Here is a 20,905-nt window from a genome sequence, read left to right on the forward strand (position 1 = left end):
AGGGCGGACGGGATTATGCACCTTCTTGAACAAAGGCACTGAGGCACCTGAGTGAATGAGAGAGGATCCAAAGCTTGGCCAAAAGGGCCTAGGTCTCTGAGTCCAACCTAGCCTTGTTGAGAGTCAGTTTTCCCATCTCTAAAATGGGAGTCAGTGACACCTGCCTTGCAGGGTTGCTGAGAAAATCAGGGATAACATTTATTTGCAGATAGCAGGTATTCAAACATGGTTATGATGTGTGACTTAAAGGAACCCAGGGTTCAGGAAAGAGGCCTGTGAAGCTGGAAAAATAGTTTCAGAGTCAGTTTAGAACAGTTCTACTTGCAAGACTGAGCTGAGGCCGTGGGAGCCGCTGAAAGAGTTTTAAGGAGAGATACGTGGTCAGACCCAGGTTTTAGAAGGGTCACTACAGGGCCTGAGTGGGAGATGGATCACAGATTAGAGAGGAAAAAGCTGTTGCAGGAAGAGAATTGGCCCCAAGTGGGAACTGAGAGGGTGGGGCTTGGTGTCTGGAGGCGCGTGCTGGCCTCAGTGACCCCCCCTCTTCCACTCTGCTGATTGTCTTCCATCCTTTTGACCCTACAAATCTGACTCCCACCTCACCTCCAGGCTTTCCTGCTTCTAGGCCAAGATTTCATACTAGAGGCAGAGGCAGAATTGGAGCAGGGGACATTTTTCTTGGCCATACTACCTTTTTATTTTTCAGTGATTTTTTTAAAAAACTGTGGTAAAACATATATAACATGCAATTTACCATTTCAACCATTTTTAAGCATATGGTTGAGTGGCATTAAATACTTTCACATTATTCTGCAACCATCACCTCTATCCATTTCCAGAATTTTTTTCATCTTCCCAAAGTGAAACTCCATACCCATTAAACACCAACTTCCATCCCCTAACCCCAGCCACTGGCAACCACCTTTCTACTTTCTCTTCATGACCTTGACTTCTCTAGGGACCTGACACAAAAGGAGTCACATGTTATTTGTCTTTTTTGTGATTGCCTTATTTCACTTAGCATGACAACTTCAAGGTTTGTCCATGCTGCACCAGGCACTGAAATTTCATTCTTTTAAAAGGCTGAATAATATTCCATTGGGCTTTCCACATGGCACTAGTGGTAAAGAACCCACATGCTAACGCAAGAGAATTAAGAGACACAGATTCAACCCCTAGGTCAGGAAGATCTCCTGGAGAGGGAAATGGCAACCCACTCCAGTATTCTTGCCTGGGAAATCTCATGGACAGAGGAACCTGGTGGGCTACAGTCCATGGGTCATAAACAGTCAGACACAACTTAGCGACTTAGCACCCAATATTCCATTGTCTGTGTATTCCACGTTTAGTTTATCCATTCATCCAATCAATGGACACCTGGGTTGCTTCTACCCTTTTGGCAATTGTGAATAATGCTTCTATGAGCATGGGTGTACATATATCTGAGTCTCTGCTTTCACTTCTTTATGTGTATGGAAGTGAGATTGCTGAACCCTATCATTACTCTATATTTAATTTCTTAAGGAAGAGCCATTTTCCAGTGGAGCTGTACCATTTTACATTCCCACCACCGAACTTTTTGTTTTTAATCTGAAATTTTGGCCATCATTTAGAGAATAGGAGTTGCAGTATCTGTAGTGGGATTTTGAACCCAGGTCTGTGAGGCCCCAAAGCCCGTACTTGATTGCAACCCTCTACTCCCACTGGTGTTCAGCTTCAGACCCTGGTAACGTAGGAAGGCAAAGGGTGGGGAGCTGAAGGCCAGCACCGTTTTGCCTGCAGACTCCTTGTCAGTTTTTGGGTGATTTGGCCCCACCTGCCCCGGAGGGGAAGACAGGAAACACAACGCCTTCCTTATAGCTTCACCCAGCCAGAAAACAGCACGTCACCTTGGACCTGCGATGAGGATAAAGTGGCCATGGAAGGCGGACCTTCTTGTCCTGGGTCCCCGGAAGTGCTCCCTACCTAGCAGGCACATTCAAAGGACTACCATGCCTGGGCGGAGAAAGGGAACTGGATGGGGAAACTGAAGCATCGGACTATCTAAACTTGGGACTAAGGTGGGCAGAGGTAGAGTGAAGGACCTTCCCCCTTCAGCTTGTATAGAGCTGTACAAACTCCCTACAGATACCACTCCCACAAAGGAATACCCCTATATAGGAAGTGAAGTTGTTGGATGGCCAAAAAAAATATCCCACAGGAATTTCCTGGTTTCCCGATGGTTAGGACTAGTGATTTCACTGCTGTGGGCCTGGGTTCAATCCCTGGATGAGGAACTAAGATCCTCCAAGCCACATGGTATGGCCAAAAAAAAGCAGATATCCCCACAGTCCACTGTTTTAAATAGCTGACATTCATGCATGTCCTCATTGGAGTATTTACTCTTAAAAATATTACATGTATTATTTTATATAGTCTATATATATCATCTCTGGTATAATATGTCTATCCCTGTCAAAAATACATTCACTCGGGACTTCTCTAGTGGTCCAGTGACTAAGACTCCGTGCTTCCAATGCAGGGAGCTCGGGTTCGATCCCTGGTGGAGAATCAGATCCCATGTACCACAACTAAGAGTCTGCATGCTCCAACTAAAGATCCCACATGCTGTAACTAAGACCTGGGACAGCCAAATAAATATTAACTCATTAATTATTATAATAACAATTTTAAAAAGACATTCACTCATTTCCCAAAGGGAGACAACTCAAAATCTTGTAAAGGATCACATCTACTTTCGAGTCCAGGATGTTGAGATGATGTCCATTACCCCTGCAGTTCTTTACCAACTCATCTCAATAGTTTGCAAACTATAAACTACACTGTAAAGTTAATCACCACTGTGTACAACAGTGGAGAAAAACAGAGAATGGGAGAATTAAAATATATTAAAAAATATACTTGACACAACAAGAAAAGAAATATATGTAGAAGCTATAGACTTTTCTACAACAAAGCTGTAGCTGGTATGAATAACCTCCCTTCTTTGCTACCCAGCTCCTGTTCCCTTTGTCTCCAGCCTGCATTTTGCCTGTTCAGGGTTCTTCACCAGGTTGACACATCCCAGACCTACTGTTTTCAAGAATCTGAGCACTTGGTGGATCTCCCTGTAGAGAACTAATATTTCCATTTCAAACCTACAGAAATACTGAAAGGCTAGTAGAAGGGGGCAACAGAGGATGAGATGGTTGGATGGCATCACCCAATCAATGGATATGAGTTTGAGCAAATTCTGGGAGATAGGAAAGGACAGGGAAGCCTGGCATGCTGCAGTCCATGGGGTCGCAAAGAGCTGGACATGGTGTAGCCACTGGACAACAGTAAGAATGTACACCCACATATCTGCATCTAGATCTGCCAATTATTACCATTTTTCCTAATTTGCTTTCTCTCTTGAATATAAAAACTTTCTTCCTGACCTTTTGAAAGTAAGTTACAGACATCACAACTTGTCAGTATCTTTTCTGTTAAGTCTTCCTTTAGCTTTCTTGGGCTTTATTTGGCATCTTCAATGTGTGAATTGGTGTGTTTCATCACTTTTGGAAAATTATTGATCATTTTCTCTTTAAATATTGCCTTTACACCTTTTCTTTCTCTTCACCCTCTGGGACTCCAATTAAATATATCTTAGATCTCTATATTTATCCTCTGTTTCTACTCTAATTCTGTATTTCCTGTCCATATGTCTTCCATGCTGTATTAAGGACAAGATAATATCTTCCTGCATATCATACAGTTCAGTGGTCCCCAACCTCTGGGATCTAATGCCTAATGATCTGAGGTGGAGCTGATGTAAGAATAATGAAGTGCACAATAAATGTAATGCCCTTGAATCATCCTGAAACCATCCCACCCTCCTCCAGTCCATGGAAAACTTGGCTTCCACGAAATGGGTCCCTGGTAACAGAATGGTTGGGGACCACTCTGGTAGCCCACTCATTCTGTCTTCAGCTGTGTCTAATTTTCTTTTTAACCAATCTATCGTGCTCTTAATTTCAGTTATTGTATTTTTCAGTTGAAGGAGTTCAATGTGATTCTTTAAAAATTCTGTTGTGACACTTAACAGAAACTTGTTACCTGCAGATATTTTTACGCTTGTCTTTATCTTCTTTAAACTCAGTAAGCAGTGTTCTTTTATGTTTGGTATCAGATAATTCCAGCATCTGTAATCTCTAGGTCAATTTGTGCTTTCTATTGGGTGCAGTCAGTTCTTATGCAAGGTTTCTCATTTTTTTTCTGTGCCTGGTTGTCTTTGACTAAGTGCTGGATATTGTATATGAAAAAGTACTTTTAAGACATAATTTAAGGCCTTGGATGACAGTATGTTCTTTCAAAAAGGATATTGCTTCATCCCAAACATGCTCACTCTACTAGGTGAACTGAAGCATTATAAGGATCAGTTGCTCAGTCGTGTCCAACTCCTTGCGACCCCGTGAACTGCAGCACACCAGGCCTCCCTGTCCATCACCAACTCCCGGAGTTCACTCAAACTCATGTCCATCGAGTTGGTGATGCCATCCAGCCATCTCATCCTCTGTCGTCCCCTTCTCCTCCTGCCCTCAATCCCTCCCAGCATCAGAGTCTTTTCCAATGGGTCAACTCTTGGCATAAGGTGGCCAAAATATTGGAGTTTCAGCTTTAGCATCAGTCCTTCCAAAGAACACCCAGGACTGATCTCCTTTAGAATGGACTGGTTGGATCTCTTTGCAGTCCAAGGGACTCTCAAGAGTCTTCTCCAACACCACAGTTCAAAAGCATCAGTTCTTCGGCGCTCAGCTTTCTTCACAGTCTAACTCTCACATCCATACATGACCACAGGAAAAACCATAGCCTTGACTACACGGACCTTAGTTGGCAAAGTAATGTCTCTGCTTTTCAATATGCTATCTAGGTTGGTCGTAACTTTCCTTCCAAGGAGTAAGCATCTTTTGATTTCATGGCTGCAATCACCATCTGCAATGATTTTGGAGCCCCCCAAAAATAAAGTCTGATACTGTTTCCCCATCTATTTCCCATGAAGTGATGGGACTAGATGCCATGATCTTCATTTTCTGAATGTTGAGCTTTATAAGGATGGGTCTACTTTAATCCAAATTCTAGGCTTGAGTTCCCGGGACCACTAGTCCATTGATGTTGGGAGCACATCTTAAAGTATATATGTATTAGTAGTGGGGTATCTGACTTGGGGTATCTGACCTTGCGCAGGCTCTGAGTTTTGATTTTGACCCTCCCCACCAAAGACCACCAAATAAGAGCTCAGTTTCAGTTATATCTTCAAGATCAGTAAATGTCCCCAAGACAAAAACTGTCTTAATTCTGGGCTTACAGTTCTGGGTTTCAACTTTCTAAATGTTGGATCAGTAATTCTTCACTATATTATTAGCTTGTCAATGCTTTTAAGATTTTTTCTTTTTTCTTTTAAGATTTTTTCCTCTTAAAAAGAGGAAAAATCTTTTTTATTTTCTATTTCTCCCTTTTTTATTTTCTATTCAGTAGAAAGGTTGGAATTAAACACCCAACCAGGAGGCCTGTCTCCCATTAACTACCTGAATGCAATATTAGAAAGATCTCCTGGGTTTTGTTTACATTTCTCTTTGTCCTCAAAGGGTAACAGCAATCCTGCTTACCCTAAACCATTAGAATCAATCACCCCAGCCATCAATGATACTTCCTTTTTACTTTCTTGCCCAGTGACAGGCAGAACTCAAAACAGCCCATTGGCAATCTCAGATCCTATTAATAATTCAGAGAAATCATTATTGCGCCCCCTGGTGGAAGCCTTTCTCCCTTGTGTCCTAAAGACTGGATCAGCCAGAGCCCAGAGTGGCGAGAACAGAAAACGAACATTTTGCAAAATAACCATCTGCTGAGATTGCAAGAGGCTGCACCCCCACTTCCACTTCTTGGTTCCTGTCTGTAAGAAAAACACTATATGTATCAGTCACTGGTTCAGAGGATATAGAGGATCTACTGTTCAATGATGCAGCATTTCTTAAAAGAATCCTAACAGAAAGACTTCCCTGATAGTCCAGTGGCTAAGACTACACTCCCAATGGAGAGGGGCCCAGGTTTAATCCCTGCTCAAGGTACTAGACCCCACATGCCCCAACAAAGTGTTCACATGTCACAACTAAAGATCCCACATGCTGCAACAAAGATCGGAGATCCTATGTGTGGCAACTAAGACCTAGCATAACCAAATAAATCAATAAAAGAAAGAAAAAATCCTATAAGAATCAAAAGCCATTGGTACTGGGCTCATAAACTGCCTTTCCAATAACAGAGAACTAGGCTACTTATCATTACCTTATCAATAGCTTTTATTTAAAAACTTTAATGAGACATACCTACAGAGAAGTGCACAAATCTTGGGTGGGTCAATGAATTTTTACAAAGTGAACAAACTTGTGTAACCCAGACAAGAAATATTACTAGCACCTTTGTAGCCACCTTATGCCCCCCTCATTATTATCTTCCAAAGTGAACCACTTTCCTGACTTCCGCCCCCATAGTTTAGCATGTATGATTATTTAATTTGATATAAATGGAATCACACAATATGTCCTCTTTGGAAATTGGCTTCTTTTTTTTCAAATATTACGTTTTTGAGATTCACTCATGTTGTTGTGTAGCAATAGTTTGTTCTTTTCCATGTTGCTTAATCCACTCTAGTGCTATGGGCATTTGGAATGTTCTAGTTTGGGGCTAATACAATTAATGCTATTGTGATCGTTCTTACACATGGTTTTCCATATATGCATGCATGAATAGAATTGCTGGGTCAGAGGGTATGTGTGTGTTCAGCTTCAGTGCTCACACACTGTCTTAGCTCAGGATGTTGTAACAAAGTACCATAGACAACAGATATTTATTTCTCACAATTCTGGAGGCTGGGAAATCCAAGATCAAGGTGCCAGCAAATTTGGTTCCTGGTGGAAGTCCACTTCCTGGCTTGTGGACATCTGCTTTCTTGCTGGGTCCTCACATGGCCTTTCCTCACGGATAGATCTCCAGCTGCTTCTAACGAGGGCACTAATCCCACCATGAGAACTCCACCCTCAGATTGCATCTAAACTTAATTACCTCTGAAAGATCCCACCTCCAAATATTATCAGACTTAGTGGGTAGGACTTAAACCTATGAATTTGGGGGTGGGAGCTTCCCTGGTGGTTCAGACAGTAAAGAATCTGCCTGCAATGCACGAGACTGGGGTTTGATCCCTGAGTTGGGAAGATCCCTTTAGGAGGGAATGGCTACCCACTCCAGTGTCCTTGTCTGGAGAATTCCATGGGCAGAGGAGCCAGATGGGCTACAGTCCATGGGGTCGCAGAGTCGAACACAACTGACCAACTAACACTTCTACTTTTCACATTCATGCTGAAACACATACTTTTGAATTCTTTTGGTATCATCTTTGATTCCCACAATCATTTGGGGAACAAGAGTGCAACAGTATTGTCCCTAGGTTTTCCTTCCAAGCTGCTGACATCTATTCTGCAAATTTGGTGCAGGACAATGACAAATACCACTCAACTCTCACCTGCCAAACCTGATTTTAAGGCACAATGATGGTAAGATGTGTCCTGATTCTGAAATACTAAAATGGGGGGAGGGCAGAGAATATGTGCATCTTAGAATTGATGAAATACGGCATATTACCAGGATCAAACACCAAGCCCTGGGGACTCTGATGGGTCTAGGTAGATGTGAGGACAGAGAGCCAGCAAAAGAAGCTGAAGGAGCTGGCAGTGTGATAGGCAGACAGCCAGGAGAGTGTGTGTCTCAGAGATGAGTTTGAAAAAGAAGTGACTGGCCAGTGTTGTCATGAGGGCTGATAGGCTGATAAAGACAGGGAGATCTCGAAATCTGTTGAAATGGAGATCGTGGTGTCTTTGTTAGATGTTTCAATGAACTGATGAGAACAAAATCCCCATTAAACTGGGCAGAGAGACACTTGGAAATAAATCAGCAGGGATAGTAAGTATAAACAAGAATATGTGCTCTGAAAGGGTGAAAAGAAAGAGGGTGATAAAGGCAGAAAGGGCTTAAGGAAGGGCCCTGATATTTTTTAAAGAGGATATTAAGCCATGTTTGCAGATGAATTTGCATGATTCAATAGTGAAGGAGAAGTGAATGGTACAGGAGAGGAAGTTGCAGGAGAGAAGTTCTTCAGAGGACAAGAGCTTAGGGGTAGGAAGCAGGGGAGAAGAGGTGGAGATCAATTAAGTTGGTGGCAGGAAGGTGGGGGAACTTTTGTCAGACCCCAATATTCAGGCCAAAGATCTGCCAAGTTCTTGGAGTTAATATTTCTCTCACTAAAGTGGGCAGCTCAAGAGGAGTGTGCACTGCTCTTACCTCCGGCTACCCACCAACCCTGAGTCTGTACATGAGGGCAAAGGGTTATTAACCACGAGGTTAAAGGTCAGCGAGGTAACAGGACGCATGACCTCCATCTAGATCACCTCTGGGCTTGCCAGTTCTCACCAACCTCTCACCTTCTCATTTATGGACCTGGTCAGATCCACTCCCTTCTACCTTCTCACTAAACGGATGAGGCAAAACTGGAGCAGAAGCCTCGGGGCGCGCGCCCGCCTCCGTTGCGCCTGCGCATTCGTCCCCGGATTTCCAGGCCGGGGAGAACCGGCCAGAAGCTCATTCTCCGTCGCTCGCTCTCGGGCGCACGCGCCCGGGTGGCGCCTGCGCAGAAGGACAAGGAAATTGGTTCCCTCTGCGGTCCCAGCGCCTGCGCGCTGCGGGCTCCGGGCCTCCCGGCCTGAGGGAGAGAAGCCGGGAAGATGGCGGCCGTGGTGGAAAATGTAGTGAAGCTGTGAGTGGCCGTTTCTTTCTCTTCTAGGCTGGGAGGTCTTGTAAGGGACCTGGAAGCAGGGGGCGGTGTGGGAACGGACGAGGCGGAGAGAGGGACGTGCCCAGAGAGGCCGTGTTGCGACTCCTAGAGGGGAGGGCAACAGGAGACTCGGGAAAGACGTTGCGCTTCTTTGGAAACTTGTGGAGGCCCTGAGGGGGGCACACGGGAGCCCCTGACGGGCAGCCTCCCTGTGGGGCTGGGCGCTCCTTCAGGCGGAAGGTTTCCAGAGTATGGCGCCCTTGTTGCGTACGGCACACGGTCCCGGCTTCGCCTCCGTCCGGGAGAGCGGGGCCGACCCCCGCGAAGCCTGGCCGCCGGCCCCTCCCCGCCGGCTGCCCGCAGCGGGCCCCGGAGGAGCAGGCTCGGCCGCCCTGGCGCCGTTAAGCGCTCAGGGCTGTTTTGTTCTGAACAGCCCCGTGACGTTCCTGGGCGGGCGGGGGCGGGGGTGGGGTGGTCCTTGAGTATCAGGTACCCGAGACCAGAAATATTCCTGGGGAGAATTTGTGGAAGAGCAAGATCCAGAGGGAAAGAACTTCAGGGAAGAGGGGCTTGGCGGCGGCCAGTCCCAGCCATCGGAAAGTGGGCACTGGACGGACGCAGTCCAGGACGCCCTGGCCGCTCCGAGGGGCATCTGGGTCGAGCGTCTTCGCTCTGCAATACTCTTGGACTGGGCAGATTTCAAGCAAAGTTAAAGTTCATGGTTGTTTGGCAGACTGAGAATGGCCTGTTAGCTGTGAGTTAAAGATGCTTTGGGACTTGATTTAATCCAGCCTCCTCCCCGAAGAAGAATCTCAATGAGTTTTCCAATGGGTTCTTGTACCCCCACCCCCGTCGGCCAATACAGCAAGCTCTTTAATGGACACATTTGGCTTGGTGCAGGGGTAGGAAAAATGAGGTGACCAGTTGTGCAGCTTGGCTTTTGGATTTTGACTGGGTGAGAAGGTAAAGGTTTGGGAACTCTTCTAAGGGGCACATAGCTTCTCAACTGTCTTTGTAGTAGGCTGAGCCCCACTCTTCCCAAGATCCTTTTTTCTGAGTACATTGCTTCTCTCCCTCCCCCTGCCTGGAGCCTTTTCTTTGAGAATGCTTTCCCACTTCCATTAAGCTAAGTGCCTTCTCCTTGTGGGTTTTTTGGTTTGGTTTTTTTTCTAACGTGCTTTCAGCTCCATCCTGCTGCCTGTTTCAGCCACCCCTACTCCCAGCACTATTTATTATCTTCCTCTCTGATCTACCCACTTCAGTTTCCCCAGCACTCTCTCCAAGCTGACATTTCCCTCAATTTAGAAATGACGCTGCTGATCTACCATTTATATGTTATCCATACTGACTCAGATGTTCTTTCTTTGTTTCCCTGTCTTTCTCTTTGTTGACTGCCCCTGTCCCATTGTAAAGGGAGGTTTTACACAGGTTTTCATGCCTCTCAAAAAAGAATCAAAGCTTCTACCTTGGAAAGCTTACTGTAATGGGGGAATGTCAAAACTTGCCTAGGTTTAAGAGTTTTATGTAGTGAGATTGTTTATGTTGGAAGACTTTCATCTGAGAAATAAGGTCACCAACCCTTTCATGCAGTATTGGAAGTGAGGGGTTGCCCGTTTAAATAGAGCTTGACTTCTTATTTCTCTTTAAAGATCTGCAGAGAGTGAAGGTCACCAACTGCTGATTCCTGAGTACCAGTAATAAATAACCAACTTTCTGTTCCTCAGTTCTGGCTGTAAAGAGCTGTGGACCACAGTTAATACATTTTCGTACAGAACCTGCTCTTTAAAAAGAGACTTCCAGTCTTCCTGTACCGTTCTCATCCTGTAAAGAGACGCTTTTCTTGACCACGGTGTGCCTAGTCTTCTGACTGCTGAGGTTTTACATTGAGGTCAGGACTACTAGCTCATCTTTTCTGACTTGCATCTTGTTCTGGGAGAAGAATTTTCCTATTTGTAAATTCTCCATCCCTCCCAAATGTGGTGTCAGAATTGAAACAATCTTTAAGAGGTCTTACAGGGCAAAATAATAGTATGAAAGAGCTGTGGTTGCTGAAATCCTCTGAGTTAGGTAGCAAGATCTGGAGAATGTTAGCTTAAAATTTCTTGTAGTAGGAGCCTTAGATTCTTAAGAGAGCTCTCTCATTCTTTTTTGCTCTATCCTCATCGGATCTTCTCTTTCTCCAACTTGTATTTCGTTATCAGCTCTCTCACTCACAATGCAGTTTGCCCCACCTTCTGAAATCCCATTTAACTCACCAGAGCTTTGATAGAACATCTCTCATCATATCTCAACCCCACCCCCGACAGTTTCCAGCCTCCTTGCTCTGACTTTGCAGTTCTCAGCCTGTCTAGCCCTTCTTTCCATCTGACTTACAGTGTCAGTATCAATTTCCATCAGCAGAAACAAAGGCGCTGCCGCACTCAGCCTTGTTTATCCAATTTTCCTCTGTTTAGTGAGGACATGGCTGCCTCCTAAAGGCGAGCAAATATGAGCCTATTCCTTCTCTTTATTCTCCAGCACAGGCTTCATGCCTACCTCAAATTACAGTCATTACAGCACATTGAATCAAGCCAGACTATCTTGTGATGTCACTGCCTGCGTGCAGTGTATGTCTTTGTTGGTTGCTGGGAAGGTTCTAAGCTGTGCCTCAGTGGCTGCCCCATGAAAGCCCCTCTTCGATTCCAGAGCAGGGTTTGTTGCTGCAGCTTGAGTTACGAACATAAGCGACAGAGATTTACTGTGTTCAACTTCTCATGCTTGGAGTCTCCCTCTTGTAGAATATGTCAGAGCTTATCTAGTTCAGCCTCCCTAGTCAATAGCATACCTGAGATCCACGTGGGTTGACTAAATGTCCATATATGTGGTGACTTGCAGCCAAGCCTGATCTTTTTACTTCTGAGTCAGGATATTCCAGACACCTTCATGGGTGCTGAGGATATTGTGGGAAAGAAATCATCTGCCCTCAGTTTGTTTACTTTAAGATCAATCAAGGGAAATTCCCTGGCGGTCCAGTGGTTAGGACTTGGCGCTTTAAGTGCTAAGGGCATAGGTTCAATCCCTGGTTGGCAAACTTGAAGATCCTTCAAGCCACGTAGTGCGAAGAAAGAAAAAGTTTGCTCGAATATATAAATGTGAATTGTGTTAGTTTAAGCTCTAGTATTACTGTGCTTGTTAAACCCTGAAGGATGAGAACAGGGTTGGTTCTGTATACATGCTTCTTAGAACCAGATTACTCCTGGCACTGCAGTTTTGCAGCTTTTTAAAGCTCTTGCTGCTGCTGCTGCTGCTGCTGCTAAGTCGCTTCAGTCCTCTATGCGACCCCATAGAGGGCAGCCCACCAGGCTCCCCCGTCCCTGGGATTCTCTAGGCAAGAATACTGGAGTGAGTTGCCATTTCCTTCTCCAATGCATGAAAGTGAAAAGTCAAAGTGAAATCACTCTTAAAAAATTCAAATTTCAAAGGAAGTCTTTTGAGTTCAAAAAGGTTCTTAAAAAATTTGTTGGTGTGAGAATGGAGAAGGGTCTAGAATAGGCCTTTCTGCAAACAGGTTTTGTATCAGTGTAATGGTACTCAGTAGAAAGTAGGCTTCAAGGGTGTTCACATATTTCCAACTGGTTTATATTGATTGTAAAGTTAGTATATAGAATTAGCTACTTTGCAAATACCTAGTTTAAAACTCAAAAGATATAAAATGGCACAGAGGAGAAAGTCCCCTAGTCACCTGGTTTTTCTCCTTGGACTCCTACAGTTTCTTTCCCACCACTTAGGGACATCCCATAGCACTGCTCATCCCTGTACCCCCCCCCCTTTTTTTGTAGTTATCTTGGAGATTGTTTAATGTTTGTACATGAAGAGCTTCCTTTTTTTCTTATAGCTAAGTTGAATTTCTTTGTATAGATGGAGTTTGATAAACTTTAGTAAGTCCCCCCAGATCTTTTGAACTCTTCTCATTTGTAAACAGGAGTAACTTCAGCTTCTCAGAATCCTGAGGGTTAAGATAAGTAGCTCTTTGGTTACCAAAGGGTTGGATTCATGAGAGGCACAGAACAAACATTATTTTCTTCCCCTCTTTGTGGGTTAGACTAAGGACTGATTAGACACAGTGTGCAATCATGCGCTCTGACGGTAATTTATTTGTAAGGTACTTTTCCTCATAATGGCCTAGTGAAGGGGTTTGGTGTCCCATGAGGCAGAAATGGAAGCAAATAAAAGCAGAGTGACATTCTCCCAGTCCCTTGAGCCTTCTAGAGAAGCAGATGGCAAGGGAAAGGGATAGCCCAGCACATAAACACACACGTGCACAGTCACACCTGAGTTTTGTCTTTCCTGAAGCCTTGGGGAGCAGTATTACAAAGATGCCATGGAGCAGTGCCACAATTACAACGCCCGCCTCTGTGCTGAGCGCAGCGTACGCCTGCCTTTCTTGGACTCACAGACGGGAGTAGCCCAGAGCAACTGTTATATCTGGATGGAAAAGCGACATCGGGGTCCAGGTGAGAATCCACTCAGGAGCCCAAGGAGGAACCAGCTTCCTCATCTTAGGTGATGAGCCAGCTGAATAGGTTTTCCCTGTTGCTTTCCACCCAGGATGCATACAGTCTTCCCGTGATTAGAAGCCTGGAGAGGTTGAAACTCCTTTTGTTGTCCACAGGGCTACACTGCTCAGGGTCTTGCTGGGCTCTGGAGAGCTATGTGTTAGCCAAGGCTCCTGAGCTTAATCTGTTTTCTTGTCCATAAGCCATGCCTCCTCCAGCCCCAGGTGCTCACCATCCATATTCCTCCCTTGCTCTAGAACGCTACTCATGTAGAACGTGTTTGATACTATTTTCTAGAGCTGTGTTAGGGTTTGATTTCTCTCTTTTCCTTCCTTCCTTAGGATTGGCCTCTGGACAGCTGTACTCTTACCCTGCCCGGCGCTGGCGGAAAAAGCGGCGAGCCCACCCTCCTGAGGATCCAAGGCTTTCTTTCCCATCTATTAAACCAGGTGAAGCCCAGTCCTCCCTGAGCGGGATATACCCTGCTGCATAGTCAGAGGCCTGCTAATCACTTGTTACATACCAGGCCCAGTGCTAGATTCTGAAGATACTAAAATGAATGACATGTGAGTCTTTCTGTAAAGAATTCAGTCTAATAGTTAACAGACAAGTAAACAGATAAGTTATGGTGCCAAGTAAATGAAAGCATCTTGGTTCCTGGGCAGCCAGAGACCAGAAGACAGTGACTGGCTTGTGATTGGTCTGACACTGTAGGTCAGGCAGATCTGCGTTCAGCCCTTGTGAGCCTCACCTCCTCCTGACCTTGCCCGCAGACACAGACCAGACCCTGAAGAAGGAGGGGCTGATCTCTCAGGACGGCAGTAGTTTAGAGGCTCTGTTACGCACCGACCCCCTGGAGAAGCGAGGCGCCCCCGATCCCCGAGTTGATGATGACAGCCTGGGCGAGTTTCCTGTGACGAACAGTCGAGCACGGAAGGTACACAGTTAACACTATGATTAAGGAAACTGTGGTGGAAACCAGTCTCCTCTTCATCCAAGGCCACCCAGTAATCAGGATAGAAGCAAGAGCTATGGGCCAGGAGGGGCCCCTGCTGTTCTGCCTGCTCAATTCCTTAATGAGCACTGTGTACTGACGGGCTGCACTGTCACCATCCCGTCTTGCCTGCTCCTTTTCTAGTAACTATAGACTCTCATCTTCTGTTGCCACCTGAGTTTTTTTAGTGCCTGGGGTTACCTAGGTGATGTCTCTGCCAACAAGGAAGCGAAAACTGTACGTAAAAATATGTCAGGCACTGCTAAGCGCTTTTCCATCATTTTCTGCAGTCTCTACAATTTTAGGAAATAGGTACCATTGCCCATTTCACAAGGAGGGGTGGCGCGCTACAGCACATTAGGAAAAAGAAAAGCCTGCCTCAAGTAAGCAGCATAGCTCCAGTTTAACTCTAGGATGTTAGGTGTTGGAAGGGAACCGCTGCTGACATGCTCCCAGGTGGCAGATCAGAGGCAGGAGAGGGCATGCCACTTGGGGTATCAGGGAAAGTTTTATGAAAACGTGGCGTTTGATTTAGCTACTTGGAGATGGTGGAAAAGGCATTCCAGACTAGGGGAACAACATGAAGAAAGGCCCAAAGGAAGGAGAGCCCAAAGCCTTGAAAGAACAGCAGTGAGGAGTGAGGCTGGAGTGGAGCCGCTGGGTCACGGAGGCGGTTCTGGCAACCTTGGCCAGTCCCAACGTGGGGGAGCTGTTGGATGTTCTCATTTCTGCCCATCCTAATCCTCCTGTCTACTCAGCGGATCCTAGAACCAGATGACTTCCTGGATGACCTTGATGATGAGGACTATGAAGAAGACACTCCCAAGCGTCGGGGCAAGGGGAAGTCCAAGGTGAGGGGCAGCCCAGGGGATTGGGGAGCCTGCAGAGTCCCACTGTCTTACTGCTGCTTGTTGCCATCATCCTTCCTGAATGAGATTAGCAGCCGCTACCAGGGGAATAACTCTTCAGGCCCAGACACCTTAGTAAGGGCTCTTTTTCTTTGCAGAGTAAAGGTGTGGGCAGTGCCCGTAAGAAGCTGGACGCTTCCATCCTGGAGGATCGGGACAAACCCTATGCTTGTGACAGTGAGTGCCTCACGAGTGGGTGGGTAGTCCTTGCCTTCGACCCAGCTCCTCGGGATATGAGAGGAGGGAAGGTTGTATTCTTGCTCAAAGTGGTAAAATAAGCTTGGACTCTTGTCCTGCCTGCTGACTGGTTCCCTCTGAGATCCCTGAGAGGCCCCGGCCTCTGCTGCACGATGGGTGAGCCTTGCATGCTCTGGGGGAGATTTCTGCTGTCCTCTGGGGTGGGGGTGCCCATGAGGGACACACAGCAGGCAAAGTTGGCCTCTCAGTAGATGACATCTGGGCCTGCTGGCCCGAATCAAGTCAGGCCCCAGGAGTCCAGCGCTGACTTTTCCAATGTCTGTTCCCTCTTCCCCTTTTCTCTGACTCGCCCCACTTCTGTCCCTCCACCCTGGGACCACCGTCACCGCTGGGGTTTCTCTCTCGTTTGCTCTGCTTTCCTGCTGCTGCTGTACCTGTCTCAAGTGTACCAAGGCCCTCTTCTCATGACTTTTCTTTCTGTCTTTCAGATAGTTTCAAACAAAAGCATACCTCGAAAGCGCCCCAGAGAGGTAGCTCTCTCAACTTCTCAGACTTTTGGTTTTCCTTTCCCTTTTTCCCTTCTCCCTTTGTTCCTGCCTTTCTCATCTGTGACGCTAGTGTTAAGGTCCCTGGAATGGCATGGAGAGAGGAGCCCTGGCCCTTCTGTTGCAGTCCACTCCTCACAGTCCCAGAAGCTGCCTCTCCCTGCTTGTCTCCCACCACGTTGCTCTAGGGCTGCTTGGGCCCACTGCATGGAGTGGCTTTAGAAGCATTCTGAGGGACCCATTGTCCCAGATCCCTCTGCTTCCGCTTCCCCAAAACAGACATGTGGTGGTCAGCTAACGTTCCCCACCATCCCGCCACCCTTCCCATCCCTTCCCCATTCCTTTCCTGCCACCCCTTATTCTTCTTGGTATCACTGCTCAAAGGTACAGGGTGCCTCGTGGGGATCTGCTTTCCTTGGTGGTTGAGGGGTTGTTGGTTGGACAGAGCACTGCTGTACGCATGTCTTTGAGTTTCTCTGGGGGACAGCTACCCCAGCAGACTCAGTTGATAGATTTTTCCCAAGAGATCCACCCTTACTTCTTTATTTGGGCAGAGGTGGGCTGTGTTGTATGTAGGGAGTAGCATGAGCCTACATTTACTGATAGGATAAAAAAGTTTAGAGTCTTAGCTTTCCTCCTGCCTGCCATTATTGCAGAATTATTGCAGTACTATGGAAGGTCCCTTTCCTTCCTGACCTGGAGCTCCCCAGACTATTCCCAAGGCAGGCAGAAGGCAACGGCTCAGTCTCCCAGACAGCTTGAGTGGAGGAGCAGAGGTGGCCGTGCTCTGGGCTTTAGTAAGTGGAGGAGCCGTGGGAGCTTGAGACCCCCGGGCCTGCTGTTCCTGGCCACGGGGAGGCGGCTCTCAGTAAAGGTCTGTCCCTGAGCAGAGCTAATGGGGGCGGTTACCTCTGCCTCAGGTGGAGCCCACAGCTTAGAGGGGCAGGGATGAGGTACCCTGAGATCCTAACACCTTTCTCTGCAATCTTCTCCCCGCTCAGTTTGTGGAAAACGTTACAAGAACCGACCAGGCCTGAGTTACCACTATGCCCACTCCCACTTGGCTGAGGAGGAGGGCGAGGACAAGGAAGACTCACAGCCACCCACCCCCGTTTCCCAGAGGTCCGAGGAGCAGAAATGTAAGCTGGTGTCAGGGGCGAGGCAAGCAGGAGTCGGCTTGGCTGTGAAAAACCCTTCTTTCAGGGATGTCAGGAGACCCAGAGGCCCGCCTGGGTATCATCTGAGTTCTTCCCTTTCTTGTTATAGCCAAGAAGGGTCCTGATGGATTGGCCCTGCCCAACAACTACTGCGACTTCTGCCTGGGGGACTCCAAGATCAACAAGAAGACAGGACAGCCCGAGGAGCTGGTGTCCTGCTCTGACTGTGGCCGCTCAGGTATCTGAGCCAGTGCAGCCCCTGGCGGCACCCAGACCCTGAGGGCCCGTGGCTCACCAGCATCCTGGTGGCTGCCCTCGCCGGGCCCCCTCGCTGCTCCACAGTCCTCAGCTCCCTGACCTGCCCGCTCTCCTCCACAGGGCACCCGTCCTGCCTCCAGTTCACCCCCGTGATGATGGCAGCGGTGAAGACCTACCGCTGGCAGTGCATCGAGTGCAAGTGCTGCAACATCTGCGGCACCTCCGAGAACGACGTGCGTGCCCCCGCCCGCTCCTGCTCGGCTTCCCTCTCCTTCCCGCCAGCGGGCACTGAGATTGGTTTGGCAGGTGTTCACTGAGTATCTGCTTTGTGTCAGACCCTGTTTTAGGCACGAAGGACACTAACCAACGTCCCTGCTTTCATGGGCTTCACACGCTTGTGTGAACAAACAGTTAGCAAAAAAATGAGTGGCATCTTCATACTGTTCCCTGCAGAGAATGTTCCATGCAGTAGTGTGGTTAACTGTTAGAGTAAGTGAATAACTGATTCAGATAGAGAGGTCTTTTCTGAGGCTGTTGGGATCCCAGTGGGATGACAGTGACTTCCTGGATAGAGAGGGACAGCAGTGGTTTTCTGGCCCACATCTGTTCCTGCCATCTGCCCCTGCCCCTCTTGGAAGAGCCCTCCTAACCCATTCCCAGCGGCCCAGCCAAGGGGAGTCGTTCACCTCCCCCTTCCTCTTCCATCTCACCCCCTCTAGGACCAGCTGCTCTTCTGTGATGACTGCGATCGTGGCTACCACATGTATTGTCTAACCCCGTCCATGTCTGAGCCTCCTGAAGGTAGGTTTCCGTGTACTCTTATTCAGAACAAGTATTAATTAGTGACTTGAAAATCACTTATACAGTGAGTGTATTTCTGTATCAGTGATACAGTCTTCCAGGTTAGGGAGTAGGCTCTTAGCCTTCACTCAGTTCAGAGTGCTTTACTAGCATTGCAACTTCTAGGGTTTAGCGTTTGTACATTATCACCAGGTAACATGCACAGCCACAGAAAACGGATAGCCTGAAAGAAAACAAATGCTGAGCAGAAAATAATTACCAGAAGGAGAGATCTGATATCCTTCAACCAGCCTACAAAACTCAGTCATAGTGTGTCCAGTGAGGGACTTTGGTTTCACCACTCCATGCCTGACAGATTTGAGTGTTCATTTCCTCCAATTGGGAGAGGGAGCTGAACCTGGGACCTGAACAGTTTGCTCTGGCCCTCCAACAGTGCCTAGTAAGATGCTTCAAATTTATGGAAGGTCTTCGATGAAACCACTGGGGACACCAAAAAGTGGCTGCCTCTCTGCAAGTCCTCTTACCAGATTTCTGTGCTGAAGTCCCTCCTTTATCGAAATTCAGAAGCTTACTCAGGAGTACATGAAGCCCAGGAGCTGTTAGTGTGGCAGAGGATGTGGGCCAGCATTAGAGGCGAGAGAAAGTAGCTCACTGCCTGATGTGAGCTGACTTGCAGTGTAGGTCAGACTGCTGTCACCCCCTAGAGGAGGATGCCACTAACAACGTCTGAGGGTCCTTTAGCAGCTGCAGGGAGGCACTCCCTCGATCTTTCATCTGTCACACCACATTTATTTGTTTTATCTGTCAGGCCACATTTAGGGAGAAGTAGCATCTTTTGTGTTTTATTATTTTTTAACCATAAAATACCAATTCACAGGCACAGTTCTGCATGAACTGTAGAAAGTGTTCCTGAGGAAGTGCTGTCAGACACTGCGGTGGTAGACAGCAGGCAGCTGGGGAGTGCCCGCCAGAGCCATCAGGCGGTCTAGCCTCTAGGCCAGGAGTTCCACACTATGACCCCAGACCAAGCCAGGCCGAACCCAGCACACATAACTCACAAGCTAAAAATTATTTTTACATTTTTAAACAGTTTTTTTAAAAAATAAAAAAAAAGACTGAAACTGTGTGGCTCACAAAGCCTAAAGTAGTTAACACTGTCCGGCAGTTTACAGAAAAAATTTATCAACTGCTATATATTGATCTTTGGGTTAGAAAGGACCTTAGCTTTTTGAGAGTCACCTCTGAAGAGCTGTTAAAAGCTATGGATTCTTTCCCTCAGAATGATGTTGAAATACACATATGTACAATTATGTTTATAGTTTTGAGGCATTAAGGGCTAATTTTGTTTCTCAAAAAAGAAGGCATAGAAGAATTTAGCTGTAGCAAGTATTAATAAATGAGCAAAATAAACCAGTTATTTTGCTTATAAGGAATATTATTTCCTTTTTTTTTTTTTTTTTTTTTTAATGAAACCAGACTTGGGTCACAGTAAGTTGCATCATCATAGCTGGCCCCCTTTTCCTCTCACTGGGTCCTCAGCCTCTGCTCAGACACCTGGTGATGGTGGCGAGCCCTTCTCTTCTGTCTGTGGGCTTTGCAGAAAACTGTCTTCTATGGAATCAGTATTGGTTTCTCTAGACCCTCTATTCATGATCTTTATTCTAGCCTTTGGGGTCATGAGAACAAAAGTCTTGCTCTTCTGTAATCACAAGTTTAAAGCTCAGTTGCTTTAAAAAAAGTTCTCTGTCTCCCCAGGTCCTCTTTAGTGATTATAATTATAGGGCCCAGAGGGCCTAGGAAACTGTATTCTAAAATAGGCCTCCAGGTGATTCTTTCTTTCATCTCCATTGAGAATTATTTTTCCTGCTGTTTGAAAACCTAGAGCTTGTCGCTGCTCAAGATAACTGAAACTTTGCTGCTGCAGCACATCTCCAGTCCTACCTGTAGCCAGGTCTGCCACTGGAGGTGCAGGGTGGAGGTCGAAGGACAGCAGGGGAGGATTGTGTGGAGCCCTCCTAACCCTCTATGCTTCTCTGCAGGAAGTTGGAGCTGCCACTTGTGTCTGGACCTGTTGAAGGAAAAAGCTTCCATCTACCAGAATCAGAACTCCTCTTGATGTGGCCACCCCCGACCCCTCATACATCTAGGGCTGTTTCTCTCCTCCTCTCTTGTTTTTCATACCCACTTTCCCTTCCCCCTCTCTTTCTCAAGTCCAGAGAATCGCAGGGTGGTCATGCCAACCTGCCTTTGGCAGCAGCAAGCTAAGGTGGTAGCTCTGACCACCTCTGGCCCCAGGCCCTCAGCGAGAACGGAGCAGCACACTGCCCCAGGGCATAGCTGTGGGCCCAGCTTCTCCCTGAAGAGCATTCACTGTGTCTGCCTTGGGCCAAGGCCCTGGTGATCACAGGGTTCAAGCAGTGTCCTCCGGGAAAGAGTGGGAGAGCAGCTCACTTCTCTCAGCTCAGCCTCCACTCTGGTCCCAGGGTTTTCCCTTCCTGTGAAGGTGAGTCAGACTGGGGCATATGCCAGAGCAGCTGGGAGTGAGAACTGAGCAAGCTGGCAAGCAGCTGGCCATGCCCTCATGCTGCTTAGCCTCACCGCCTCCTTCCCCCAGAGTGGTTTACTGCAGCCCTCTGTTCCTGCAGCCCAGGATCCTTTACCTGA

At 47.1% G+C, this 20,905-nt stretch overlaps 1 protein-coding gene across 2 annotated transcripts; it reads left to right on the plus strand.

Annotated features, from left to right (window-relative positions):
• Positions 8,692 to 20,611, plus strand: DPF2 (double PHD fingers 2). Of its 2 annotated transcripts, XM_005699890.3 has the most exons (12): positions 8,692 to 8,827; positions 13,178 to 13,338; positions 13,722 to 13,829; positions 14,154 to 14,317; positions 15,133 to 15,225; positions 15,381 to 15,459; positions 15,969 to 16,010; positions 17,027 to 17,164; positions 17,292 to 17,420; positions 17,561 to 17,673; positions 18,160 to 18,241; positions 20,281 to 20,611. In XM_005699890.3, exons 1-12 carry the CDS (start codon positions 8,796 to 8,798, stop codon positions 20,355 to 20,357), a joined length of 1,218 nt encoding a protein of 405 aa, XP_005699947.1. In that variant the 5' UTR covers positions 8,692 to 8,795; the 3' UTR covers positions 20,358 to 20,611. The 2 variants fall into 2 exon arrangements, with proteins under 2 accessions (XP_005699947.1, NP_001272540.1); NM_001285611.1 differs by lacking the exon at positions 15,969 to 16,010 and having other exon boundaries at positions 8,796 to 8,827; positions 20,281 to 20,357.

Source organism: Capra hircus, chromosome 29 (assembly GCF_001704415.2).
Source record: "Capra hircus breed San Clemente chromosome 29, ASM170441v1, whole genome shotgun sequence".
Classification (NCBI taxonomy): domain Eukaryota; kingdom Metazoa; phylum Chordata; class Mammalia; order Artiodactyla; family Bovidae; genus Capra; species Capra hircus.